Source organism: Aspergillus brunneoviolaceus, assembly GCF_003184695.1.
Source record: "Aspergillus brunneoviolaceus CBS 621.78 unplaced genomic scaffold BO95scaffold_20, whole genome shotgun sequence".
NCBI lineage: Eukaryota > Fungi > Ascomycota > Eurotiomycetes > Eurotiales > Aspergillaceae > Aspergillus > Aspergillus brunneoviolaceus.
This window is the reverse complement of record NW_020290750.1, coordinates 448,504-475,477: the sequence shown is the minus strand read 5'-3', so window position 1 is coordinate 475,477 and position 26,974 is coordinate 448,504. Positions and strand designations below refer to the sequence as shown.

The 26,974-nt window shown below is 52.2% G+C and overlaps 11 protein-coding genes across 11 annotated transcripts; 6 read left to right on the top strand and 5 right to left on the bottom strand.

The window, feature by feature from the left end:
• Nucleotides 1-192: 192 nt before the first annotated feature.
• On the bottom strand, nt 193-936 carry BO95DRAFT_82914 (uncharacterized protein). The gene is made up of 2 exons (XM_025592256.1): nt 649-936; nt 193-578 (listed from the first exon to the last, which is right to left on the bottom strand). Exons 1-2 carry the CDS (start codon nt 825-827, stop codon nt 374-376), a joined length of 384 nt encoding a protein of 127 aa, XP_025444175.1. The 5' UTR covers nt 828-936; the 3' UTR covers nt 193-373.
• Nucleotides 937-2,877: 1,941 nt separating this feature from the next.
• BO95DRAFT_358659 (uncharacterized protein) lies at nt 2,878-5,090 on the top strand (the record flags this gene model as incomplete). The annotated part of the gene is made up of 2 exons (XM_025582416.1): nt 2,878-4,923; nt 4,974-5,090. Coding segments are annotated over 2 exons (2,163 nt in total), but the record flags the coding sequence as incomplete, so codon positions are not given.
• Nucleotides 5,091-5,919: 829 nt separating this feature from the next.
• BO95DRAFT_441174 (dolichyl-phosphate beta-glucosyltransferase) lies at nt 5,920-7,800 on the top strand. The gene is made up of 3 exons (XM_025586122.1): nt 5,920-6,334; nt 6,435-7,232; nt 7,311-7,800. The coding sequence occupies exons 1-3, from the start codon at nt 6,218-6,220 to the stop codon at nt 7,653-7,655; spliced, it is 1,260 nt and encodes a 419-aa protein (XP_025444173.1). The 5' UTR covers nt 5,920-6,217; the 3' UTR covers nt 7,656-7,800.
• Nucleotides 7,801-8,857: 1,057 nt separating this feature from the next.
• BO95DRAFT_451810 (uncharacterized protein) lies at nt 8,858-9,544 on the top strand (the record flags this gene model as incomplete). Its single annotated transcript, XM_025588108.1, has 1 exon — nt 8,858-9,544. The coding sequence occupies one exon, from the start codon at nt 8,858-8,860 to the stop codon at nt 9,542-9,544; it is 687 nt and encodes a 228-aa protein (XP_025444172.1).
• A 2,130-nt stretch (nt 9,545-11,674) lies between these two features.
• On the top strand, nt 11,675-12,946 carry BO95DRAFT_358784 (uncharacterized protein; the record flags this gene model as incomplete). The annotated part of the gene is made up of 1 exon (XM_025582419.1): nt 11,675-12,946. One exon carries the CDS (start codon nt 11,675-11,677, stop codon nt 12,944-12,946), a length of 1,272 nt encoding a protein of 423 aa, XP_025444171.1.
• A 364-nt stretch (nt 12,947-13,310) lies between these two features.
• BO95DRAFT_82526 (putative cell wall protein) lies at nt 13,311-15,224 on the top strand. Its single transcript, XM_025592254.1, has 2 exons — nt 13,311-13,758; nt 13,810-15,224. Exons 1-2 carry the CDS (start codon nt 13,675-13,677, stop codon nt 15,037-15,039), a joined length of 1,314 nt encoding a protein of 437 aa, XP_025444170.1. The 5' UTR covers nt 13,311-13,674; the 3' UTR covers nt 15,040-15,224.
• A 233-nt stretch (nt 15,225-15,457) lies between these two features.
• Nucleotides 15,458-17,456, bottom strand: BO95DRAFT_410006 (ATG3/ATG10 family protein). The gene is made up of 2 exons (XM_025584159.1): nt 16,540-17,456; nt 15,458-16,466 (listed from the first exon to the last, which is right to left on the bottom strand). The coding sequence occupies exons 1-2, from the start codon at nt 17,124-17,126 to the stop codon at nt 15,914-15,916; spliced, it is 1,140 nt and encodes a 379-aa protein (XP_025444169.1). The 5' UTR covers nt 17,127-17,456; the 3' UTR covers nt 15,458-15,913.
• A 520-nt stretch (nt 17,457-17,976) lies between these two features.
• Nucleotides 17,977-19,116, bottom strand: BO95DRAFT_410003 (putative cyclin; the record flags this gene model as incomplete). Its single annotated transcript, XM_025584158.1, has 2 exons — nt 18,731-19,116; nt 17,977-18,615 (listed from the first exon to the last, which is right to left on the bottom strand). The coding sequence occupies exons 1-2, from the start codon at nt 18,989-18,991 to the stop codon at nt 17,977-17,979; spliced, it is 900 nt and encodes a 299-aa protein (XP_025444168.1). The 5' UTR covers nt 18,992-19,116.
• Nucleotides 19,117-20,523: 1,407 nt separating this feature from the next.
• Nucleotides 20,524-21,219, bottom strand: BO95DRAFT_82440 (uncharacterized protein). The gene has a single exon (XM_025592253.1). It carries the CDS (start codon nt 21,157-21,159, stop codon nt 20,602-20,604), a length of 558 nt encoding a protein of 185 aa, XP_025444167.1. The 5' UTR covers nt 21,160-21,219; the 3' UTR covers nt 20,524-20,601.
• A 658-nt stretch (nt 21,220-21,877) lies between these two features.
• On the bottom strand, nt 21,878-23,559 carry BO95DRAFT_430290 (pectin lyase-like protein; the record flags this gene model as incomplete). Its single annotated transcript, XM_025584945.1, has 3 exons — nt 21,878-22,286; nt 22,341-22,567; nt 22,618-23,559. 3 exons carry the CDS (start codon nt 23,557-23,559, stop codon nt 21,878-21,880), a joined length of 1,578 nt encoding a protein of 525 aa, XP_025444166.1.
• Nucleotides 23,560-24,008: 449 nt separating this feature from the next.
• BO95DRAFT_472310 (alpha/beta-hydrolase) lies at nt 24,009-26,620 on the top strand (the record flags this gene model as incomplete). The annotated part of the gene is made up of 8 exons (XM_025589643.1): nt 24,009-24,140; nt 24,424-24,805; nt 24,873-24,989; nt 25,039-25,122; nt 25,183-25,227; nt 25,282-25,375; nt 25,428-25,797; nt 25,850-26,620. The coding sequence occupies 8 exons, from the start codon at nt 24,009-24,011 to the stop codon at nt 26,495-26,497; spliced, it is 1,872 nt and encodes a 623-aa protein (XP_025444165.1). The 3' UTR covers nt 26,498-26,620.
• Nucleotides 26,621-26,974: the final 354 nt, after the last annotated feature.

Below are 26,974 nucleotides of genomic sequence, written 5' to 3'. Positions count from 1 at the left end.
AGGCATCATTAGATTCGAAAAGAGATCCTCGTGTCTGACACCTACACTATTCGAGCTAGTGGGACCACAAATAACCCAAGGACCCAAAGACAAGGGCTGATACGCTCAGACCAAACTGAGTGCAGATGACAAATGTGTTTCCATGCTCTCCTACGAATGACTGATAGTTATCCGAAACTATTCATAGCCAGTATGTTCCACCATTACATACGACTATTTTCCGTGAGTGGTCGGTGACTCGGACTGCAGGTGCTCACTAGGGCACCGCCAGCCTTATTAAAACAACCTGAGCGATCAGACCCCGAAATCGTGAGGCAGAAGCTTCAATCCTCTGTTGTTGAACGTGGCGCGCTGATCATGGTCGAATCTATCCTCACGCGATACCTGCCCGGGCAAAGGTAGTGTAACCGACGATGTTTATGGTAGCACGGCGTACAGCTTCGAGGATGCTAGTAGCCTTCATCCATACAAAGTACAGTCTCGCTGGTACCGCTTGACCTGGAATCTCATCGAATGCTAGGACTGTGCACGTATGGGTGACCCCAACACGACTACCTCGCAAAGATTGCTGTCCATGTCTATCAATAGACCGAATAAGCGGTGTCCATGCAAGGGCAAACCCGATTATTAGGAACGAAGAGAATATACCCCCCAGGAAAAGGTCCAGAGGACGGCTGTTGCGGCTCCGCCGGGTGCAGAGTCCTGCTAACTTGAAGAAAACGAAGAAGCCGGGTCATCACCAGCAATGTGAGTAGGATCGTTGCAGAGGCCCAAGACCACCGGCGGAGATTTGCATACGTGAGACCTTGAAATCGACAATGATTCATAATTCCATTGCCGGGAAGCCGATCGAGGCCAGGATTCAGCCGTCAATCATCGGCTCGTCGATAGATGGGGATGCTATGGCCACAAGCAGTCTGGCCAAGGAATGTGGATCAGTGGCGAAGTATCAACGATTTCGCGTGGAAAGGTGTTCGAGAAAGGCCAAAGTGCACCCTATGACGCAAGGGCAGAGCCATCATCATTCCTGGAATTAAGCTTGTCAGTCAAGTGGCAGCGATGAGAACTTGATTGAACGACGTCGGCAGCCTGCTGCATGCAAGGGAGTGTGGGAGGGTGGCCCAACCCAAACAGTCGGGTTCGGCATCAAGGAGGTCGCAGAACCCACCTGCATGAGCTCCTTAGTATTGATACGCATGTAGGGGGACGTCCTGATAGAGACATCTCAAATCACGCACTTAGGAGTTGAACAAAGTTTCAAGTGGAGTCACGGATACTCGAGACATGGGCATTAATGCATTTGACTCTTGACACGGGATATGATTGAAGATACCTACCGTACTCCGTACTCCGTAGTATGCTTGACAAGGCGACCTGACTCGACCGGACCGTTGACAACTTTCCTAATTGAGGCATAAGCAAGCATGCGTCGGGAACTTAAAAAGGTCGTCGAATCGAGAGAGAGCTTGAAGAATGGTGAGCCTCGACGCCACCAAAATATGACAGTGTACTTTGTTCTATCTTATTTCAGTCTTATTTCAGTTGTGGTTTTTCTATTATTATTTGTTTTTCATGGTCATTTTATGAGGTCCGCGATGGACCGATGGCGAGGAAGAAACGATCAGCCAGACACAATTGAGATCGCATGTATCGAAAGGAAGCTGACGAAATTTGTTCGGATTGGCAAGGAGCTTCATGGTTGATGAGTAAGTAGGGTAGTATGAAGGAGGAGACTCGAGTGACGACAAGGCAACCAGGCAGCCAGACAACGGCGACGCTGGTGGTTTGTTTCCCGTCAGTCAAGAATACCAGAGCATTACCATTCAAAGGTTCTAACCACAATAAATTACCACCAGCCTCGCCTTTCCCCCCTCAGAGGTCGGTTTGACTCGTGCTCTGTTTTGTCTGTCTGGTCTGTCTGGTCTGTCTGATCGTGGAACTCTTCCAATGGTTTCCTCGCCTTCCGTCTCGGCACTTACCTTACCTTACCTTACCAATTTTTTTTTTACCCAGCTTAACTACACAGTATACGGGGGGGTTCTTCCATTGCTTCTCATTAACCTTTCACCCACCACATCTCCCCACTTCACAAAAGTTGCTTACTTACTTTAGCCTCTGTCGCCTTTTGGGACATATCCATTCTTTGATATTGTGCACTGTGCTGTGTACTGTACACTTCCCTTCCCCAGCAATCTCTTGTCGGCTTGTTTTGTCCTAGCTGCCAGTAGGTGTTCGTGCGCGCCTTCCTCGGTGATTCGGTTTGTTCGCACAGGCGTTTCTGACCCCCCCCCCCCCCCCAGGCAGAGATGGGGTTAGTTGCCTAAAGAACCTAAACCACTTCCATGTCTTCGTTCTTATAAATAGTGTTTCCCACTGTTCCCTGCTATTCCCAAACGCCCCCTTTTCTATTAAGCTTTATCTCGACACTGCCATTGCCCACTTGCCTGGCCTTATTCCGTGGTTGGCGGTCTTTCCACTATATCTATCTCGTGCGTATTCCCCAGAAATTCTGAATTCGGATCTACATCTTGCAATCTCCCTGCCTGCGAAAGATAGGAACTATGGGAATGGGGCGTTGATTAGAGACCTGAGAAGACGTCCGAGACTCAATTTCTTTCAGCACTCTTTCCCAGTCTCCTGTCTTCATTCCCTGTCCTTTTGTATGAGACCGACAGAGGACTAATTTTTGATCAGATGACGTTTGATCTACGCCGCCAATACAATGAATGTTGGAACTGATGGTCAGGAACATCGGTCACCTCCGCGTCAAGACTCAGCCGAAGGCGCCGCCAAATCTCTAATGTGAATAAACCCTTACCCTCTCAAACCTGTCCTAGCTGCTGTGCCTTTAATGTATGAGCTCTGAGCCTTGAGCAAGCTTCTAACCTCATCTACAGAAAATCATCTCCACCGTCGCCTCCGGGTGATATCTCTCCAGCTGATTCATCGACTACAAACCCAGTTATTCACTCGGCCAGTGCCTCTTTCTCGCATGTAGGAAGCGCCAGTGAGCATTTTCTCGAATTCAATCTGTCGACCGCGCCGGAGAATCACCTTGACCAGCAATGGGAGGAAGACTGGGGTGAAGAGATATCCTCGACTCGCCCATCAGATCTAGAAGCCATCGAAAACCGAAGAAACCATGACGAGAAGCATGAGCTAGGCGCTGATCACGATATGTCTTTGCAGCATCGGTCAAAAAAATTCCAACTTAGTCCGACACCGTCCGATGACGGCCTACCTCTATTTCGGAGCGCCAGCCCGGATCAAGGGACCTCCTCGCCCCACCAATCAGGCGTGTGCTCGGAGGATGCTAACTATGGCCGAAAATCCGCGAGACAGTTGAGCGAGGAGCCAAGGCTGCCAGAGGTTGGCATTGCAACAACCGAAGGTACAGCATCACCTCGGTTCTTGCCCCAGCTAGAGGTTGACTTGCCAACAGAAGAGATGATAATCAATGATATCCACATGATTTATGCCGGTCTTGACATGTGCGAGAAAGTAGCCATTAGATATGACGAGCAGTTTTCCGCCATGGACACCGTGGCCTCGCAAAATCAACTTGAAAAACTTACCCAAGTGCATTTGACGCTAGTGAGTGAGCAGCATGATTTCTTCAGAGCCTGTTCAGATCCGGCTGCAGGCCCCAGTGTGAAAACCCTGCCTGATGCATACATGATGCCAACTCGCCTGTGGCGCTACGGGATTCATGACTACTTGGAAATGATGCGCCACCAACTCCCTGAGTCCCTCGAGTACATGCTTGGCTTTATACAAGACGTTTACAAAACGATGGCCTCTATGGTATCAGAGTTTCCTGCCTATGAAGAGACCTGGTTGGAGTGCTTGGGGGATCTTTCGAGGTACCGAATGGCCGCGGAAACCACTGACACAGAGGACCGTAGGCTGTGGGCTCGCATTGCAATGACTTGGTACAATCGAGCAGCCGATCGGAACCCAGGCATGGGAAAATTCCAGCACCATCTTGGAGTCATGGCTCGACATGATGTCGCACAGAGACTCTTCTACTACACAAAATCTCTACTTGTCCAGCAGCCTTTTCTGGGCACAAGGACGAGTATTCTCGACCTATTCAATCCATTTCTTAGAAACTTCATGGCAATGCGCCGTATCCCACCAGTTGGCCCATTCATCGCTGCCCACGCATTTCTTTTTACCGGAGACTTTGGCGACAGACTTTACCATTCCGTCAATATTTTCCTGTCCCATCTGGATCAATACGTGACTCACCTCAATGAGAAATTCATCTTGCAAGGGTTTTTCATATCAGCCAGTAATATCGCCGCGATCATGGGATACGGGCACGAAGATGCACTACTACCACCTGAGTTTGATGTATCGACTGGGTTACCGTCAGCAGATCCCCAAGGCTCTTCTGCAGCGGCAGCTCTTCGCTGGACTTCACCTGATGATCTCGACACGGTGCAGATAGACTTACTCGCCTATAAAGAGTCGCCAAACATGGCACCGACACTATTCTATGGCTCTTATATGGCGTATCGGACCATGTCAGTGCTTCTTGATCGAATTGGGGACCAAAATATCTACGCAGCATGCCATGTCTATCTTGCATTTCTGTGGTGTCTTGCATTGACTCCCACGGGAATGAAGCATGTGGAGGCCGTCGTACCTTGGAGGAACATCTCAAGTTTTCTCAATTCTTTGTTTCGCAGCTACATCAAGCCGGGTATCGCCGAAAAGCCGGAGTTCCCAGTCTCCGAGGAAACGACATGGGTTGCCGAGGACTACCTTATTAGAGGACACTGCTGGAGCGAACGCTTATACCCTCCATCGTTTTTCGATGGTGCGCCTTCTGTAGACGACATGAGGAATGACGAACTGCCGTCTCGTTGCATCACGAGGATGTATAGATGTATATGGTTAGGCGTGAGGCTCTCCACGGTATGCTCGCAATGCACCCGGGTTGACAGTGATATACTGATAGAAGACAGTTCAACCGCTGGATAACATACGATGCCGGTTCTCACAAATTCTCCACAACTCGATTTGCCCTGGATCTAGAAACGATTGCCGAGAGAAATGATCCATTTGCCAGTCGAAAAAGCTAACAAAGGCAAGCCGCGCAATGAGCGAAGGTATCCATGCCCTGAACAGATCACATACACGGAAGGTCACAGGATGGGACTTTTTCCCTATTATATCGTCCCAGTCACCGCGGACAAATTGAACAGAATAGCTTTCGAGCTAGCATTCTGAAACATTATACACAGTCTGGGAATGGGACTCATGCACCTCTCCAACCCATACCATGGCTTATAAAGTTTTCTGATGCCAACAGAGGTTGAGGATAGCGATCCCATGAGCTGCCAAAGTACTGTACCTTCGAACAAAGTTAATGGTCTGGAGAGAGAATTTCACCGCCATGTAGGAAGTCGAGTGTTTCATTTCTTAACGATCCATTGCCGTTACAGAAACAGATCTACACAGGCTTCTGACTTCATGTCAGCCACATACATGGCTTGATATAGCAAATAGTCACTTGTATCTATCCATAGCATCGATAAGAGCAATGAGACCCGAATTGGTCAGAAGTCCGAACCTGACAGTCTTCGATTCTGAAGCCGAGCCTAGATAGCCTAGATAGCCTCAGTAAGCGTAGTTTTACCCATATATTTGAAGGAGAGAATCTTGCGACCGATAGAAACAACAGGGGAAAGTCTCCACTTGGGTGACGACTGAGGCCGCGCAAAAAGGACAAGTAAGTTTAGTGAGTGAGTGGTTGCGCGTTAGCCGTCTGTCTCGGCTCGGCGGGAGGAGCGGAGTTCAACTTGACTAGTGGACTCCGTTCTCCGTACTGTTTGAGTACTATACTAAGTTACTCGCTGTGAGTGCTCCGTAAGGTAATTAAACCCGCCTGCCTGCTTGCTCGGATCAACCACGTTGCCTCCACTTCCTTCCCCCTCAACTATCAATAATAGTAGGATGGCTATCTCCCTCACTCTGGGATCGCTTCCCTCTCCCTCTTAATTGTTGTTTCCTATACTCATCACCCTTCACCAATCCACTTACTCCAGACATTTTCCGTGTCGCATGGCTGGCCAGGATCGGATTGTCCCTGTTCTTATCCCTTTGAGCAATTGAGCTCGCACCTTCAGGCTTCCGCGGCGACTGTCCCGATTCATCGCTTCGACTTCCCCCCTCCCCCCTCCCGCTCGACCTGCTGCTGGATTGCACCATGGCTCAAGAGGCGTGGTCCGACATCTGCGTCCAATGCGTTGAGCTTCTGGTCAATGTTCCAGTCTCCGTATTACTTGTCACCTTCGCCGCGACATTGACTGGTTTCCTTGTGCTGGTATGTTTACACCTGGTCTAAATCTAATCCCTTGGTGCACACTGCCCTTTGCTCGCCAGTCGTCTCGGGCCATGGCTGACTGCTTTTCTCAATGAAATAGGTCTACGCTACCCTCTACGCGGTCGCACCTGTACCACGGAAGCCTTACCCCGAAGAGAAACAATATCGAACGCTCACGAAAGATGGAGCGATCACGGAACCTCAAGCACTACCTTGTTGGCAAGATGCGTTGGACGCCAAGAGGCGTCCCGGTCGCACCCTCGATAACCCTTCCGTGGAGGAACCTGAGCTGTTCCTTTCTCTCGTCGTGCCCGCGTACAACGAAGAAGATCGTCTCGGGGGTATGTTGGAAGAGGCTGTGAATTATCTGGAACGGATGTATGGGACGGTGACCGGCGCTATTCCAAATGGCGTCGATGCGGATACAGCGCAGAAGACTTTCCGTCAGCGCAAGTTGGCGAACGGGCATGCCAATGGCAGTGCGACATATCACCCCGTGCACGACAACAAGGGCTGGGAGATCATCATCGTCTCAGACGGGTCCAAGGATAAGACGGAAGAGACGGCCTTCACGTTTGCCCGAGACCACCAGCTCTCGCTGCACCCGAAGGGCTATTCGGGTCCTTGGACCCCGGGGACGAAAGAGGGTGTCCACATCCCGCCGGGCACGATTCGGGTGGTGACCCTAACTGAGAACCGAGGCAAGGGCGGTGCGGTGACTCATGGTATGAGGCATGTCCGCGGGCAGTATGTGGTGTTTGCCGATGCCGATGGAGCCAGTAAGTTTGAGGATCTGGGCAAGCTTGTCGCTGCCTGTCAAGGGGTTGAGGACTCCCTAGGCCGTGGTGTGGCCGTGGGATCTCGCGCCCATATGGTTGGAAGTGAGGCGGTGGTCAAGGTAAGCTTCATCGTGTCGCCCATGCACGACTCCATTTACGAGACTCGCGGGAGAGCTGCTGCTAATCGGTGATGACAGCGGTCCAAATTGCGCAATTTCCTCATGCATTCGTTCCACTTGATCCTCTGGCTGTTGACTCCATCCAAGACCGCCACTATCAAGGATACCCAGTGCGGCTTCAAACTGTTTACTCGGGCATCGTTGCCATATATCATCCCGTACATGCATTCCGAAGGATGGATCTTCGATGTGGAAATGCTCATGCTGGCCGAGTTTGCCGGCATTCCGGTGGCTGAAGTGCCGGTGGGCTGGCGCGAAGTCATGGGCAGTAAATTGAATGTGGTGCGCGATAGTGTCGGGATGGCCTGGGGATTGGCCGTTTTGCGGGCCGCGTGGTTACTCGGCATCTACCAGCGCAAATAATACTTTAGCCGATGTATGCGTTGGGCCTATTTTGGGTCAAGGACACGGCATGGCGCCGTAATAAAGCTTTGATTAATTTGATCGTGTCCTAGAACTGGTATTTGATTATCTTCAAAACACTGTCTTTTTCAAGGCAGGTGCATGGGCGTGTAGAGCGCGGCGTGTTCCTCATCCGTCATCGGTGGCAAATTCAGGACCGGCAAGCTGGATTGAACTGCGGGGAAGAACGTATTGGATATTGCATCACCGGCGGGTCGAGCATGACTGAGAGACTGCGGGTGTAGACTATGTTATGTACTGAGTAAATAGGCTTCTCTGAGGTGCCACGCCGTTGAGACTTCTCTAAGCAGTAACTGGCACAACTTAATAGTGGCAATAGCCTGGTTCCATTCATTCCTTCATAGTCTTTGTCTCTCTCTCTTTCTCATCGGCTGGCACGGGTAATCCCGAGAGCCTCGCCCTGTCGATAGACTTTTTCAATAAACTTCTGGGCCGAAGAAAAAAAATTTCTATGTAAAGAAAAGAAGAATTGAAAAAAAAAATCGATCGGTCTTGGTTCGGTCCGAGTCTTGTCATATTTTTTTTTCTTTGCTCTACGTTACCCCCCTTTTGCCATTTTTCTGCAATATATTCGAATGATGCCGGTGTGAGGTGATGTCTTAGAAAGCCAAAGCCCAAAGCCCAAGAAAGAGGGGGGTGGTCTGATATTCATCCGTCTTTGCTTTTTGGCCCCGTTTCTAGCTCTCATTTTCTGCTGCTGACCCGGGATTGCCTCCTTATACATCCATTTGCGTTATCAGACGGCACTTGGCATGATCTGATCGATTCCTCAATTTATCCAGTGGTGATCCGGTATCTGTCTGCTGGCCTCGACGACGCCTTGCCTGACGTGAATCGTCTCGAATCTGGTCCTTTATAGCCGATGCTACTAACGTAGATCGGATATACCGATATATATAAAGCAATCCGGCGGCTGGGGTAGTATCATGAGCCGGTCTGATCTACTAATTAAAACTAGTTCATTCTTCACACAAGGATTGACCTACTAAGCCCCGCGACGATATCTAACTACTACTATCTGATTATCGTCATACCTTCATCAATATCGTTGTTGTCAAATTGACGGAATCTACACAATGGGGGTACCGCAGCATATCGACCGACCGCCGGTGACTACTGCGTCGCAGAAGAAGTCGGCAAGCATGTCGTCGCATCTTCTCAAACTGCCCCTCGAGCTTCGTCTCATGATCTATGAATATGCGCTGGACGTCCCGAACGACTACATGGACCGGCCGATGATTGTGATCAACGACCGCGGCAATGTGTTCACCGCGCGCGGACGGTATCGGGCCCTCTCCATGTGTCCCAGCTGGGTGGGCGAGAACGGTCGAGTGCGGAATCTCCTGTCCGTGAACCGGCAGATTCACGACGAGGTCGAGGACTATGTGTACTCGCACAACACCCTCTTCTTCCTCAACTCCTTCAACCTCGACCGCATGGCCGCCTTCCTGGACACCCTCAGTGCCACGGCGCGGGATCGCATCCGCAGCGTCGGCTTCGAGATCTTCTTCTTCGTCCATTCCCAGACCGGGGTGCCCAAGCGCACCCTGAAGGAGTACGAGCGAGCGGCGCGCATGCTGCGCGACAAGCTGCCGCACTGGGAGAGCACCCTGTTCTATCTGGATCCGCGGTTCTATTACCCGTCCGCCTCGGTGGGGGGTCTGCAGTCGTCGGCGCGAGGCATCTGGTCGCTAGCCACGATGTTCGGCGCCCTGGGCAAGGATCTCCATTTCTTCCCCTTGCCGTCTATGCACCGATATGTCATGGACGACGCAAAGAAGCTGCTGCAGGATCGGACGCGGGCGTCGCCTCAGAAGCTCGTCTTTTAGGTCGATGGATGCTAGCCTTGTTATCCTCAGTGGCCTGTTCGTCGGCGTGTTTTCGAAGGAGGAAAGCCAAATCATTTCCACCTCATCTCAGCCTTTTGCATATCTTTTTGCTTTTTTTCATCCTCGGTGGACATGAGCTTGGAGTTCTTTTTTTCCCCCTCTCTCTTTTCCCGCTGGTGTGTATCCGATTGGCACTGTTCTATACTCCAGGTTACCTGTGGGGACTATCATCTGCAGGATGACGTGGAGGACCGACTGAAACCGAGGGATTTACTCTACCTTAACCAAAGGGTAAACTCCTTGAGTCTTGGTGATTCTCCAATCATAATATAAAACAGTATTATGAGTGTCCGCGCGGTCGCCAGCGGCGGGAGTTCTGTTGCGATGGTTTTTGGCTGGTTGCGCCACTGGAGGGAGTTCGGGTTAGCATAAGGATGGACATTGAAGGAGTTCTGGGGGCATTTTTGGGGCGCGATCTTTGCACATATTTGTATATGTATATTGTATAGATTTTGCTCTTTTTTTTCCTTAACAATTTCATGGTCATCATTCTGTGCACCAGTCGAGGTGCAAATAACCGTGACTATCCATTCCGCGAGCAATCCCAATTTGTTTTGTGCCGCCCCGCGCGGGTTCGATCTAACTATAACTCACTACGATCACATACACATACTGAGTAGCATCGAGTACTACGTTATCGGGTGGACGTGCCAGATGATGAAGGATAATCCACATGAATGGATCATGAAACCATGAAATCATTTGGCCTTGAGTCAGGAATGAGCTAGACTATTTTTTCTTTCATCATTAATTCTTTTTTCTCTTTCCCAGTCGAGAATGACTGCGGTGAATCCTGGAGGGGGAAAGGAAAAAAAGCAGAGGATAACGTCATTGACCCCTCGTGATCGACCCATTGTGTCTTCTGTTGTCGTTTTCTTCTATTGTCTGGATTGTATGTGTATGTCATTTTGAGAATCACCCTTCTCACCTTAATAAGTGATTATTTCCGGCTCTTCTTCTTGTTCTCGTTGCTCTTGTTTTCGGTGGGTGTAGACAAGACAACTGCTGTTGGGAAGCCATTATTTCACTGCCTGTTCCTGGTCAGTTTTATCCCCAGACAAATCTGGTACGTGTTGTTGTACTGTACAGTGTGTACTACAAGCAGAGTAACCACCGATTCCGACTTCTCTTGCTTTTCCTGACTCTTGTTGTTTCTTCCCCCGCATTTAGTGCTTAGTCGTGGTGGTAGTGGTGGTGGAAGATCTTCTTGGTCGCATCCTCCTCCTCCTCCTCAGGCTCTCTCATCTTTCTTTATTTTTCTATTCTCTCCCCCTCACCCCTCCTCTCTTGCGCTCTCACTTTTTCTCCCTTCCCCTTCGTCCTTTTCATTTGGTCGGTTTTCAGTCTGACAATGTCGCTCATTCAACCGCAATACTTTTAGGCTCTGATCACCCATCCATCCCCACTTTTCCCCATCGCATAACTGGAGTCAAGCGCAACGTCCACTTGGCCGTCCTCGTGTGGTCGCCTCTATCTACCACCGCCGTTTTCGTCCACTCGAAACACCTCCTCTTCCTCCTCGCCCACCTAACTCTACAGTTTGCCTCGCAGCTTCGAGTTGTGTTTCAGGCACCATCCAAACATTATCAATCAGGGGTTCAATCCGAATCCCATTGACCGCTGCAGACAACTAGCTTTGACCCCCCACCCTCCCCCCCTCTCCCCCACTCACCGAATTGCTCTTATTCGCCACTTTGCCAAAGTGATCCGTTGTCGTGGTTCCCTGGCTCTTACTTGTCATCGCGAAGCGGTGTCGCTGCATCCGTGCATTATCAATTTATCACAAGCTGTTTGGCTGTCGCCTCGTGCAGCCAACGGACTCTTTTCTTTTTCACCATACGAGCTAGTTAAGGCACTGATTTACTGATTGACTGACGGCCTTATTGTCCGCTTCATTCCAATTGTTGCCTCGTTTCTAGTTCGCCCTACTTTGCCCCTCCTCTCTCGCCTCTCCACCCATCCCTTTATGAGGGCGCGATCGAACCACGACGAACCTAGCACAGTACTCCCCTTCCTCCCTTTGGAGTGTCTCAGGAACCCGATCTTTTTGAGTTACCTGCAACCAACACAATGAAGTCAGCAACTGCAATCAAGTCCCCCAATGGCCATGGGAGCGTTTACAAGGAAGTGCGCTTCTCTCCTACTCCTACCCCCGTCCGTCGCACGCAATCGGTGCCAAATGCGCACCCTGGCTTGAACACCCATGGTGCCGCTGGCGTCACCTACTCGAGCCTGAGCGCCAGTTATCTCGACCAAGCGCGATCACTGCTAGACCGTCAACGAATCAGTTTCGAAAATGAAAAGAAGTTGTTCAATGAGGAACGACAACTGTGGGAAAAAGAGCGGGCGTTGTTGAAGTCGAGGATATCGGAACTAGAGGCCCTGCTAAAAGGGCGAGGATCCACCGCATCGGCGACCGTGCCGCCCGGCGCTTTTGCGTCGAATTCCTTCTCCGCCATCAATGCCCCGTACGGTCGCTCCCACTCAGTAAGTTTTGCCGACCAATTTCACGCAAGTGCGCAGGTGTGGGAGGGATCTAGCCCTGGGAGCCGGCCCACCAGGGTATTTCCTGACGCGGAGACGACGGACATCCACACTCTATCGTCGATCCCGGAGCAAGGAGCCAAATATGTCTCTGCGCCATCTTTGGACGCTGCTCTTTCTCCCAAATCGCATGCAGTAGACCCCTCTACCGGCGCCAGTGTCCCTGTACCGATTGAGAAGCTGGACAGCAAGCTAGACGGGATTACCCTCAAGTCATCTGCCCTGCCCCCTGAAGTGGTCGCCCGCGTGATCACACCACCATCACCGTCGCCACTCGAAACCTCCCCGACCTCCTCAACCCGCCCCCCGAATGAGCATCGCAACAGTTTGAAGCTGCGATTATCCGAGCTAGGTCCCCCGGAATTCAACCTGACCAGGAACGCCGGCCATACTCCCATGGTCAAGATCGATCGCGATATTGACACGGAGCAACCGTCGCCTCAGGAGGTCCAAGATGAGGCCAGCCCCCTTGCTCCGGCGGTGCTTCGGCAACCTGCAGAACAGTCCGATTCGTACTTTGCAGACTTGCCGGAAGACCCAGCTCTGAAGGGGCCGCTCTCCTTGTTGAACGAGGAGGAACACGACAGTAGCTTTCTGAAGGAGCTTGATCAGAGGCTTCTGGACCAGGTCAAGCAGGTCCTTGGCCACCACCGCAGGAGCTCTCAGGAGGAGAGGGAAGATGATGAAGATGAGGCTGAGCCTCGCAGCCAGGGTGAGACCGAGGAACCCGAATTGCGGTTTAAGAAGACCACCAATTTTGGCACGGCTTTTGGAAATTCGGACTGCGGAAAAGTATAAGGCTATCTTACTGGTGCATGAATTTGTCCCAGTATATGCTTGGAGCCATTCGCCCTCTGTGGTGTCATACGGGTGAATTTGGCTTCTTAATTGGATACCATGACTGATGACTCTTGAAAGATGCTGAACCTTTTCATTTTGCATATGCATCGGCAACCATGTGTAACTACTAAATTCATTTTATTCTATCGGTGCCTCACTACGGAGTACTTTTTTGTTGTTTGATTAATTTGTTGGCCGAGCAGCAGCGATGACTCTGCGGCTCCTTGCATCGACCCCGGCCGGAGCAAGCTGTATCCCCACCCTATCTCCTTAGCCCCTTTGGTGAAGAAAGGACTGCGACTGAAATTGTTCTAGGGCGATCCGGACGGAGTGTGGCTGCTGCTGCTGATAAGATGAGAGCTATTTGGATCGAGATCTTGGATCAATTGACGCCACTGTCTCGTGGGCCTTGCTTGGACCCATGGGTTGCCTGGCAATGGCTACAAGGTACAACAACCTCCTAGAAAGGGCTATCCCAGGGTAACTCCCTTCCAAGGCCCAGCTTCAGGATATAAAGACCTGATGGATTCTGGTTGGGCTGATCTTTCTTCAGACTCATCATCGGCTGTCTTCATCACAGCATCCATTCTTTCTCTCCCATACACTCACTCACTGACACTTTGCTGACTTTCTTTCAATCTGCAATCACATTCTTTCTCAAGTCTTTTTTACAGATAATCACTACCATGTACAACTCCAAGAGCCTTTCGGCACTCTTGTGCCTTGCTCTCGTCACTCCTTCCGCTCTGTCGGCACCTGTTGCCTCCAAGGTAAGTCGGCCTGATGAGCTCAACGTCCGGGACAATTCTAACATATCACAGAGCACAACCCTGGCCAAAAGGCAATTCGACTCAGAGAGCTTTGCGGGTAGCGGCAGCGATATCTCCATCCCCGATGGACCCTACTACAACACGGCGAGCGCCGCCGCCTCTCGCTATCACGAAGGCAGCGGTAAGGACAGCGGATCGCATGAAACGGACAGCAGCACCGCTGCAGGCCAGGCCTGGAATATCGGAATCCCCGACGGTCCCAGCTACACTGGAGGCAACGCCGCCTCCTCTCACTACCACGAAGGCAGCGGCAAGAACGGTGATGGTAAGAACGGTGGCCCGCATCAATCGGACAGCACCGATGCAGGCCAGTCTTTGAATATCGGGATTCCTGATGGACCCAATGTCAACATGGGTAACTTCTACCATGTGAGCCATGAGAGCTCGGAGACACCTAAGCCTGAGCCTAAGCCTGAGCCTAAGCCCGAGCCTAAGCCCGAGCCTAAGCCCGAGCCCAAGCCTCAGCATCCGGAGACCACTGAGCCGGCATCACCACCTCCTTCACCACCGCACAATGAGTCGGCCCCTCCCGCTCCTGCTCCTCAGACCTCGGAGGCACCCAATTCCAACCCTTCTGCTGTTGCTCCTCCTACCCATGAAGGGCCCGGAAGTGCACCCGTCCCTGCCCCTCCGTCCCCTCAAACCCCGACCACTGCTCCTACTCCTCCCCAGGAAAAGCCTTCTGCGGGTCCTTCTGAGCCTGTCGCTCCGGTCCCTGCTCCTGCCCCTGCCCCGGCCCCTGCCGCCCCGGTTGATGTCTCTCCTGTTGAGAACCCTGCTAGCCCTGCCCCTGCTCCCGAAGTTGAGGGCCCTGGTGCCGAGGAACCTGCTGAGGAGTGCCCTTCTCCCGAGTCTGAGGAGGGAGCTGGTCCTAGCCCTGCTCCTGAGTCTGCTCCTAGCCCTGCTCCTAGCCCTGCTCCTGAGTCCGCGCCTGAGTCCAGCCCCGAGTCTCCTGCTGAATCCGGCCCAGCACCCAGCCCTGAGACCGAAAAGCCCGCGTCTACCCCGGCGTCTGCTCCCGCTCCCGAAGCTAAGCCTGAGTCTGCCCCCGAGACCCAACCCCAGCCCGGCCCCGACGCTCCCGCCGCCGCTCCCAGCAGCCCCGCATCAACCCCCGCCACAGAGCCCAAGACAGTCCCTGAGAACGAAAACAAGCCTGCCCCTGCCCCTGCGCCTGTGTCCCCGCCACTCCCCGCCTACACTTGTCAATGTCCTGCCTAGATCCCTTTTGAAGATGGATTCAGTGGAATAGTGGCAACTACACGCAGCGCTTCAAGCACGTCTTTCTCCCCTCTCATCAATCAGCGATCATTTTCCCTTTTCATTTGCTTCAAACTTCCCTTCTCTATACAAATTTCTGGCTGATCATGTGTTGTTTGCTTCTCAACGGAGCAAAAGCGGAGTATTTACTGTCGTGTCCATCTGTCCAACTCCTAACATGATGTGTAATTTTTTTTTGTCGAGATTGAATGGTTGATAACGTTTTTTTTTTAGTTTTCTTATATGGCCTTTCTAATCATGATGACCTCTTATTTATCTATTGTTGTGGTTTTACATTGTTGAAAATGATAGTCTATTTGGGGTTTAGAAATGGAATTATCTATTATCACTATGGATTCCAGATTGGGAAATTTCAATTCAGATTTCAGATTTCAGATTTCAGATTTCAGTCGCAATCTTCATGCCTCGTTTCGCTCGCTAGTAGAAGTTTTGCAGTTTGTGACAAAAGTGAAGCTGGAAGAAAGAGTGGAGGGGAAGCTGAACCGGTGGCGGGCTGTGACTTATCTCTTATTGCTTGAGAAGGGGAGCCAACGAACGACCGTCACATCTCGCCGAGGGCAAATAAACAAACAATCCCTTCGAGAGAGTGCAGATGACAAGCATCAGCGACCAGAGAATCCAACAACAGAAAAGATAAGATTAGACGCAAATGGTAGTTTGGTTAGTTAGTAGATGAGTAAAGTCATGCCTCAAAGTAACCATGAAATGAAAAACAAACGCCTAAACCGCAACCCAACTCCTATGCCTACTACACCTACCTAGGTAAACTCAGCACACACACACACCCAAGAAAAACAAAAACCACAAACGAAACTCAAACTCCCATCGTGAAATCATGCTCAATCCCCGGCGTCACACTGGCAATGAACTTCAAAAACACCACCAGATACTGATCCACGCGGATCGCAAACTGTTCATTTTCTTCTTCTTCTTCTTCGTCGTCGTGATGATCATGCTGCAGCACCTCCCACTCATCGCCGTGTTTCTCCGTCTTTGGGGAGGAATCGTGGACCGAAAGCCCGCGCACGGGATCAACGAGCCCTTCCACCCTGGTGTCATGCTGTTGTTTCTGGGCGGCAGCGCGCAGCTTCTCGCGCCGAATCTTCAGCGCGGCGTCCGCGCGGTCGAGGAGGGTCTTCATGACCGAGGCGTGGCGGCAGGGGTGCACGGTGGCCATTTTGACGTTGCCGTCAAACCAGGGGAAATCTTCGAGCGTGACGGTCTTGTCCTTGTAGTCGCCGACGATGTCCTCCATCATGAGCGGGGGCGGGAGGGGTTCCGAGGGCGAGAGGTAGCCCGATAGGTAGAGGCGCGGGGTGCGGTAGAAGTTGCTGTAGGTGATGTAGAGGTTGTAGGTTCTTGTGGGTCTTTTGGGTCGTCATTAGCACTGATTTCTCCAGATTGGGGGGGGGGTTTGTTATAGGATGGGGAGAAACCTACGTCGAGAGCCCCGAGCTCTTCCCCACGGGCTCCCGGATAATCGCCTCCTCATCGTCATCCTCATCCTCCATGTCGGGGATATCATCTTCGTCTTCCTCCTCTTCCTCTTGATCGGCATGGTCCGCGACGTTCCCCGCTTCGTCGACGGTGCGAATATCCCCTATCCTTCCTCCGGCAGCGCTACCGCCCTGAGCTGGTGATGAGGAGGAAGCGCCACCACTACCACCACCAGTCCTCAACCACCCTTCCTCATCATCACCTGCGGCATCCTCCCCGTCCCCAAACAGCATATCCCGAACAATCTCCTCCTCCCGCCCCGCATCCCCCGCGAAATCATCGTTCAACCGCCGGTGGCACGGCACGCCCCGCGTCACCAGGAACTGTTTGCCCGCCGGTAGGTAGGAGACGCGTTTTCCGGGCGACGAGGCGTCCGCCCACGCCCACGACGGGAACTTGTAGACCAGGTAGTCGCCGGCGAGCACGAACTCCTCGGGGGTGATTTGGCCCGTCGTCCGGAAGGTGGAGGTGCGGGAGATTGGGGCTAGGCGGTCGCGCCAGGTGCTTAGGGTTGAGTGGAGGATGTTCATTTTTTGAGGTTTGGGTGAGAAGAGTTCGGCGGGGGAGAAGGGGGGTTGGTGTTTGTTGAAGTGAGGTGGGTGATGAACTGGATGGAGGGGTTGCTGGGTGGGATCTGGAGGTTGGGTTGCGTTGGTGTTAGGTTGTGGGGTTTGGGTGTGGGTGTGGGTGTGGGTTTGGGTTTGTTGAGGCGTGCTTGGTGCTGTGTTTGTTCAGACTGCTGTAAGAGTAGTTTAGTTAGGTGGTGGTAGTTGTAGTTGTGGTTGAAGTTGTGGTTGTTGTAGATAGAAAGGTTGGCGGTGAAAGGGAAGTAGGGGGAAATGAGGGGGTGACGTTTGATCCCGCCCGCTGCTGACTCGGCCCTGCGGCACGCGGGGCTTATCGTTACTTATCATGTGGCTGATGACTACGGGTCTGTTACTTTTTACTTGCGACACTATGCACGTGAGTCTTTACTTGAGTGCGAGATTTCATCATTTGGGTGCCTAAGAATACCTCATTTCACTTGCTCTGGTCATACACTACTCACACAATACTGTCCTAGGTCCGATTGCCTCTCAAGCTGGTGCGTCCCCGACCCAAGAGCGCCACCTCCCGGGTTCGCAGCGCCGCTACGGCGACACGAATAGGTCCCAGCCGGATAGCAGGACTTCTCCCCATCCGCCAGCCGGCCAGGTGAGGACCCTCGGGGGACTCTTGTTCTTTGCAACCCGGACCCGGACCTGGAGCTTGGACGCTGGACCGCTACCCGCCGATCTCCAGCAATCGGCTCGAGTCCCCAAGTCAGCCAGTAGCAAGCTGTATCTTTCTCAGTCTTCGAAGAAACTGCTAGCTTCAAACCACGCTGCTCACCCCCTCAATTCACTCCCCCTCCGCCCGCCTCCGCTCGATCTCTGCCTCGACCTCCTCGACCGTCATCGGCACCGCCCTCCCCTTCCACTTCTCCAACTCCGCCGTCGCAAACCCCTCCATACTCCGCATCGCCACCACCAGGAAGCCCAGCTCCTCGCGGTCCACATCGAACACCTCCCACCACTCACTATTCACCAGCTTGACGCCTTCCTCCCGCGCCGCCAGGTAGATCGCCGCCACTGCCAGCGCATTGGGCTGGTGCGTCACGTACAGCAGCTGCGGCGACATGAGCGCCGCGTTCAGGTGCGCGAACACCCGCCGGGCCACCGCCGGCGCCGTCACACCGAGCGTCTGCAGATACGTCAGAGAGACCGTGTGCGGCAGCGCAACGTGCGTGTTGAACCCCAGCGTCCGCAGGATGAGCGCCTCCGTGCGCATCAGCCCCAACCGCTGCGCCTGATATTGTCCCTCCGTGAGTACGTAGGTCTCCGGGTTCGGGGGTTCTTTGGTGGCGGGGCTCGGGTTCGTGCACCACAGCGGAGAGGCTTCTTTGGACACGAGGAAGCCGTAGACGTTGAGGATCGAGCGCGGGGAGGTCGGCTGGAAGCTGAGTTTGGCTGTGAGGTAGAGGGCGGCGGCGGAGACGTCCTGCGTAGTTGATTCAGTCCGTTAGTTTGCGTCCCACTCTAGTTCTTGTATTTTGTAGGGCCCGGTCGATACGAGCTAAAGCTCCAGCGGAGTAAAGGGACAGGGTAAGGCCAACCTTCACGTTGTATATCCGAAGACTCCCTCCTTCGGATCCGATCCAAAACCGCGTGAATGTCACAATGGCCTGAGCGATGACGTCCTGCGATAGCCGGAGGTACACCCCCGCTGCTTGCGTGAGGAGGGCCCCGGCGAAGCGGATTGAGGCCTCGAGGTCGGGCGCGACCCCGTCGATGGAGGAGGACGAGTTGGACAGTTGTTCGGGAGTCGCGAGCGCATTGCTCAGGAACTTGAGTCCGCTTGATGCTGGGGTTGCCATGGTCGACTGTGACGAGAGGAAGATGTACAGGAGGTAGATTACAGAGAAACTTGTAACCGGGTATTCAGGCCGAGTAGCCCAGCGATGGTATGCCGTGTCGAAAGCTGTTATCGCGGTGCTATGTTGCGCCGTTGAAGCCGTTGTATCGGGGAGATTGCTCGGGCAGAATAGCTGGTCTTTCACCGCCTAGCTGTGCTCGCTTACCTAAGGACGTGAGGAAATGACCTCATCGATGGGATAGCATGTGGAATCACTTCAGCCTTGTTGCTCGAGTGCTTGAAGGGAGTCAGTCGGTCCTAGTAGGGTCCTAGTAGGGTCCTCTAGATACATAGTACTTGTGTATGGCTTTTACGCACTGACCAGGCTTGGAATCGAAAGGGATCCCCAAAGCATCGCAGCAGGTGGCATTTGTGGTGTAGAGCAGACATCTGGACTACGAATGGATGGAAGCTATCGGTGGAAGAGACCCCTGCACCAAAGCAGCGATGAAATAAACCCATTCGACTCGTTGATCTTAGTATATGTACAGGGAAAAGAATAGTAGTAAAGACATCCCGGGTTAAGCACATTGACCCGAGGATCGCGGCGAGGGCCGATGATCGGCCGAGCGATGTTCTGCCTGCTGGGAGATACGCTCCATCCTGTAATGATCACCTCCTTCGCTATATCAAAGCAGCTGGATTCGAAGATAGAGTGGGTTAAGCGCTCCGTGCCACGTAGTAAAGAACCACCGCTGCATGGATGCCCAGCTCGTGTTCTGGAACCAAGCCTTTGTTCTTGCCATGGAGGTGGAAAACGCGCCCCTTGGGACTCTAAATGCCATGGAATACAGTGCAGGATCAGCTCCAAGATGATGGAGTAGTTGCACCCAAAATAAGTGATGCTCCAGCGGATTCCCGCGCCGATGTCGAGCTGTACGGAACTCGGTCGATGCCGCGGTGGCCTGGCCTTTGAAGACTTGGCATAGGGCGAACTGGGTTGACAGCCATGTTGTACGGTAGAAAATGGGACTCCGCTGACGAATGGATTTCAGTGGCCAAGGGATGTGACCAGATCCGGAGAAAGCTGGTCCTGGAGGTCTCAGGTTAAGGCAGAGATCAACGGCGCGCTCAAAGGGTGGATTCGGCGACTGGCATGCTGATGTAGACTCTCGTATATGGCCGATTTTGTATGCGGAGAGGTAATCACCGCCCGGTGAACGTAAGATCAAGCTGTTGCCAGTATGCCGAGTGACAGAGGTTTGAGATGATTGGTTTCTCAAGGGATCTCCAGAGCTTGACTGAGCATATTTTTGGGGGGGGGGGGGGCCTGAATTGCGCGGAGATAGTTCTGGCCAGAGTCCAGACGCTCTTGTACAGTCCGAATGATCTAGCCCGGCGGATCCAGCGCTTCAAGGCCACCCTTGTACATGCTTTGAGACAGCAAATTGAACATCATATTAGCGGAGGCGCATGATCGAAAAACAACAAAACAAGGCAAGCGATCCTCTTCCGCAAACACGCGACGCTGCATGCATAACAAATCACATCTGGCTCATTGTGCCTTCAGGTTGTACGGGGAGAGAGGTACACAGACCCTCTAATATGATCCGCAAAGAAAGGGGGCTGCTTCTAGCCATTGCGCCTGTGTAGCTCTGCAATGTCCTTCGCGACTCGTCGATCCTCTAATTCTCGTCTAAAGAAAGACCAATTCTTGCTTTTCCTTGACAAGCGAAGAATGTGAACGGGAATAGTGAAGTGCTGCAAGTGAGCGACCTCGAAGTCATAACGGTGATTGTTGGTGTCGATGACAATGTATGCATGCCGTGGATAAATGTCAACAACAATTTCCCGGACCGCGTAATGTCCTTTCCAGCTTGTCGTGAAAAGCTTAATAGAATCGAAGGCTGAAGCCAGGTAGTTGCCAGGCGCTAAGAGTTCGATAGGCACGTCAACAACGATCCGGATTGTTCTCAGGCTCTGAATAGCTCTGAACACGTGTTGGTTGACCTCGTCCATGATGAAAGATTTCTTTGGAAAGAGACGAGAAGTGCATTGATGGTTGCAAAGGATTGATTTTGGAGGGTTACACTTAAATCTGCCTTGTATTGAGTCACCTGATTTGATTGGCCCTTGCTTACATATGTATCCTTCGCTGAGGATTTGTAGTATTTCGAGTGCAAGTCGCATCCGGCGTATACTTTTCGATAAGATCACGAGTGTTAAGACAGCCGTGGTGGAATAAGATCTCATGCCATTCACACATCTAGCAACACTATGTAAGGGCTCAAACATAGGTGCTGGGTACCTTGCACAGGGTAGAACACACCTTGCTTTCGCAGACTCAGATCTCAGATTAGTGTAGGACAGAAATGAGCTGTGGGATGTCAACTGATAGGAAGAAAGGATGGAGAGTTTTGTATATAGGCCTTCAGAGGCAGCTTGTACCACATTATCTTTTGTGAGGGCAAAGACAAAAGACATACGAAGCGTGGCAGTGCGCTAGATAGCAACGTTCTTGTACCCGGCCAGCCTCCTTCGAAGAAGACAGCAATGACGAATTATCGCAAACGTCTCAGATAATTGAATGCAGACCCGGCGAATCGAATCGGCCGCCCAGGAAACACGCCGGGTATTTCAAGAGACGAGTGCAGAAGGAGTTATATACGTTCCTCGCACAAGTTCCTGATATTGGTGACTTCGGCGACCATCAGCGTATTACTGCATATGTGTACTACCCAGTACTTTATAGAATTAGCGTCGACTCTGAGCCAATACCGCATGATGAAAATTAGACACTATTATTATTCTTGTCCAACAAGCAAGCGAGGACATACTCCAAGCCAGATATTATACACCAGAAAGTAGCAAACCTTTCACTGCCCGCATGCACCTACACGTGAGGGCTCTAGTGATGACCCCCTTTATGTTGGTGACCCCCCTTATGCAGATGGAACGCCTTGTGGTCATGGGGCTTTGAACCGTGTTCAGGTTCCTTGTAATCCGATGAGCAAGAAGTCTGTCCTTCTTGACCAGGAACGCCAGCAGTCTGGCTAGGGGCAGCCGAGCTTGAGCTTTGCTGGCTGGCAGCCACACCTGTGCTGGATGGAAGTGCTGACGATCCTGCCACAGCTGTACTGGATGCGTATACTGAAGAGCTTGCTGCACCCAGACCACCAGGTCCGCTCAGGTGCAGAAGAGCGGAGTATGGAGACTGGCCCGGATAGAAGCTTGTTGGCACAGGAGGGATGGTATAGGACGTATTGGCCAGCATCGCCGTGGTAATATCATCGATCATCCAGGTAGTGGTATACACCCTGGTGACAAGGGGTTAGTGTGTTGACTTAACTTGTTGCAGAGAGAAAGCTTACCCAATAGATGTCATCGTCTGATGTGCGGTATAACCGGTCGCGGCAGCGGTCGAGGCCGTTTCCAAGCATGCACCCTTTCCATAGGCATTCTCACAAGCGTAGACGACGTAGTCATCCTCGCTGAACATGATCACATTTTCAAGACTGATATCGGTGCATGGTACCTCGGATCCGCACTGCAATCGAATGGCCGGACGTGCATTGTCCGAATTGTATCCATGCCAGTTCTGTGAAGAATTAGCGTTTGGGCTCGCGATCCCCAGAAATTTCACTTTACCTTGAAGGTGAGATTGGTAATCTCCACTCCATCTCCGTCGTGTGCTGATCCCCAACTGGAATCGATCGACAGCGGATAAGCGCCCCCACGGACTGTGACCGTGTCCCAGACGATGTTTCTGACCGTGCCATTGCCCCCATTGTACTTGATGAAGCATGGGTCCGCATCGTTCGCATAGATGTGTCGGTAGTGGATGTCATGGATATCAGTCCCCGTGGAGAGGGAGCCAATCGCCATTCCACCGCTGAGGTTGCAGTAAACGCTCTCAACCAAGAGGTTGGATGAAGGGTTCTTGACCGTCACGCACTCATCGCCGTTGGTTGCCTCGACGTCGTGAATCCACACGTTTTCTCCCCAGACGTCAATCGCATCAGTACCCCCAAGAACAGTAGGCCCGCGCATGATGATGTTGTAGATTTCGCCATTGCTGACCGTGTCTAGGGTGAGGTAGTACGCAGGCGAGTCGACTAGTGCGAGACCATGCACGGAGAAGTTGTTCATCTCCTGGAAGCGCATGAGACGTGGGCCGTACTCGCCCTGCGACAAGTACTCGTTGCCATAGCCTTGTATAGCACCGCGGGAGTTACCCGAGAAGAATTCGAAGTCCTTGCAGTTGCGGAAGGAAAACATCGTACTGCCCTCGGCCCCAGTGCGATGAACCACCCCGTCTAGTTGTACGGCCGACGAGACACCATCCTTCAGCGCTGGAAACGTCGCCATGGAGAAGTTACCCGGTGGGATATACACCAGTCCGCCTTTGGCACAGTCGCTCCAAGCAGATGACAAGGCGGGGCCGATATCTGTGCCATTTCCGGGAAAGCCACCGTAGTCGACGATGTTGCAGACCTTGTTAGCCGCCTTGGAGGCATAAGAAGTCGTGGGGCCGACGGCGCCAGACAGCTGCGCGGCGGCCGGGAGGGCAAAGAGTAGGAATGTCAACATGCTTTCTTCACGTGGACATGGGTGGGATCATATTCAGCCGGCGATGAAGGTGGAACTATATAGACAGGACCCCCTTCCCATAACGCCTCCTGTCGCTGGTCACCCTTTCAAGGGTTCTTGGTGAATACCATGTCGAGTCCATAACCAGAACTTAGCCCCGTAGGATAATCGCTGTCGTTGTTTCAGATTGGGTTTTCACGCGCTTCGCCTAGATCGTAGACGAATCCGGTGACAGCTTTCGCAAGATCGACAGATTCTGCTGCCGCGGCCGCTGATAATATTCCCACATGGCGACGATGGGCTAAACTTAGCGTGAGCTATTGGACCCGGCGCCTCAACGGGGGTTTGGCAGCATTGAGCCGTTGATATGGCATCGGCCGAAGTTGATACATGACTCGCAGAATATCGGGGGAAAACCTCGGCTGTTGAGATAATTATCAGTTGCAATAATGGAGGTGAAGAAGGGATCGTCGTCATCTTCGGCGGGGCCGATTGTGGAGCCAACGGCACATGGCAGATTACCATTTCATATGGGAGGTGCTTTGCAAAGAATTGAAGAACCAGAGATGAGATTCAACTTCGTGGGTTGGGAAATATCGCTTCTGCCGTCGGAATGCAGAACACAGAAAGAAATGCGAACCGGACATCCCGGTTAACAGTCAGCACTAATTGAACTAACACACTCGACACGTCTGATCCTCAATTCTCACGCTGCTCTGTGAGCTATGGCCTGTAAGCATCTGCTGATAGTAGTCTTCTCAACAACCATACTTAACATCTCGAGCTATGACCAATTTCAGGATCAATCTCCTCTTTGGCGTTGTTGCTGTGGCGGTCAGTCTCATCATAGCATATTACTCGCAGATCCATCATCACCTTTTGGAGAGAGCGAACATTCCCATTCTTAGTGCATCCATCTTTCCACCAACGGTCACAGACTTTACTCGCAACATCAGATTTATTGGAAGTCGTACTCCTGGAGTCGAGCACTTCCAGAATGTGTTCTATGCAGAAGAGCCAACCGGTCGACGACGATTTGCAACCCCAGTCCCAGTAAGCCCGCCCAAAGGATCCATCATTGATGCTAGCAAGCCCGGTGCCTGGTGTCCTCAAGGCGTGGGAGACATACTGCCCTTCACCAGCCAAGTGAACAATATAAGTGAGAACTGTCTGAGCCTGCGAATTGCTCGACCTTCAGGGGTGCAGAGGGATGCGAAGCTACCAGTTGCGGTCTGGATACATGGAGGTTTGTCCAGCCCTCTCTGTCAATGGAGCAAAAAAGATTTTTTCTTACGACTTGTATTTCGCAATAGGAGGCCATGCACTGGGTTCAGCCTCCGATATATTGTACACGCCGGACGGCTTGGTGAGGGCGGCTGCTGCGGCAGGGAAACCATTAATCTATGTTGGTATCAACTATCGACTAGGAAGTAAGAGCCGCTCGACTTTCTGCGATCTTGCGAATACTGAGTCGCCTAGTATTTGGCTTCGCCACGAGCAAGGCAATGATTGAGACCAAGCAGACAAATGCAGGATTGCGCGATCAGCGAGCTGCTTTGCAGTGTATTTTTCATGCCTTCGTCAAAGTATCCCAAACGACTTTCGGGGACTGATATGTCCCAGGGGTCCAGGATAACATTGAAGTATTCGGGGGTGACCCAGATAGAGGTATCACTTCCACGGCCTTGACTCAGACGCACGATGATTGACCACTTCATTCAGTGACTGCCATCGGCCAGAGCGTGGGAGCCAGCGACATCGGCCTGCATCTGACATCATTCAACGGCTCCCGAAACGTCCCTTTCCAGCAAGCAATGTTAGCCATTTATAGACAGCACTAGGTACCCATACTGACTATCACAACACAGGATGATGTCCGGTACACCCGGTGTCAACTTCAACAGCGACCCGGTCTTCGTTGCGAACAACACTGTCGCCATAGCCAGGCAAGTAGGGTGCGCCGAAAACGATGATGGCCAATCCATGGAGACCTTGGAATGCCTGCGGGCGGTCCCAGCTGACTTATTGATCAATGTAACTGTCAATGAGGCCCGAAAAGCCCGTCCCCCATTCGGTGAAGGATACTTCTACCCGACTATCGACAATGACTATCTTAACGGCAGGCCGTCTCAACTGATGCGTACCGGTAAATTCGTCAAGAATATTCCCACAGTAGCATCGTGGGTGACCAATGATGGGGCTTGGTATGCATTTCCGCAGACATCCACAGACGAAGACGTCCTTGGTAGCTTCGGGCTTTGGCTACACGGCCTCTCGATCAACGAAAGAGAAACTCTTGCAATTGTACCCAGTGGAAGATTTCAACCACATGGTCCGCCAGGACTATGATGGCGGAATCTCGCCGCAATATTACCGTGCGGCGCAGATGAGTCGAGATATCTGGTTTACCTGCCCCGTATTGGATTTTTCATGGCAGTATGCCCAGACTGGAGGCTTGAACGCATCGCGGATCTGGTTGTACGAGCACAATGCCACAAGATTCACACCTGTCTTTGAAGCGATGGGAGTACCTATGTGGAGAGTGGCACATCTCAGTGACATCCCATATGTGTTCAATAACCTACACTTAGAAGGGGGTGCAGATAACTCGTTGGATCAATTGGCGCTCAGTGAGACGGCTAGTAAGGCGATTGTCGGGTTTGTGCATGAAGGTCGCCCCGGAGGAGAGGGTGCTGGTATGCAGAAATGGTCATCTGCATATCCTACTATGCGCGATGGGCAGCGATCAAGCGAGAGTGCTAGTAGGCTGTCGATTCAGGTCATCGGGGGTCCTCTGGGGTTGTCGGAGGTGGCAATAGATAGAGACGGGGACGTCGGTGTGATGACAGCAGCACAGCAAGCATTAGCGTGGGAAAAGTTGTTTGATCGGTGTGATTTTATCAACAGTCCTCAGATGAGAGATGAAGCTGGAGTTTGAGACTAGTATGTAATTGCTGTTTGGTTCCATTGAATCGAGTGATTGACGCCGTTGTGTGCGATGGGACCACGAAAGTAAGTTAAATGTCCAGACATAGTGGTAGCAAGTCTGCCTTTAATATCGGATTGAGTAATGCTTTGTTATTAGAAAATTGGCAGAAGCTGAATTAGTTTGTAGAAGAAGCAAGAACATGTGACCCTCCTCGCCTTAGGCAGAAGTCTATCTAAATCACCCACGACGGGAGGACGGATTCCTCCTCAACTCTCCCATGGTTCGCATCTTTTACCGCAAAGCCATCGTCCAAGGTACGATTCATGATCTACCTATATTCTCCGACGATGGGCCAGTCATGTTGTTCCTACACAGTGCAGGTACACAGAGGTACTCCTGACAACCGACAGCCGATGCGACCATTTGCGCATGGATCGCCTCCTTTCCTGTATGTCGCGCAGGCAATCCCCCCTACCCCGAGATTGC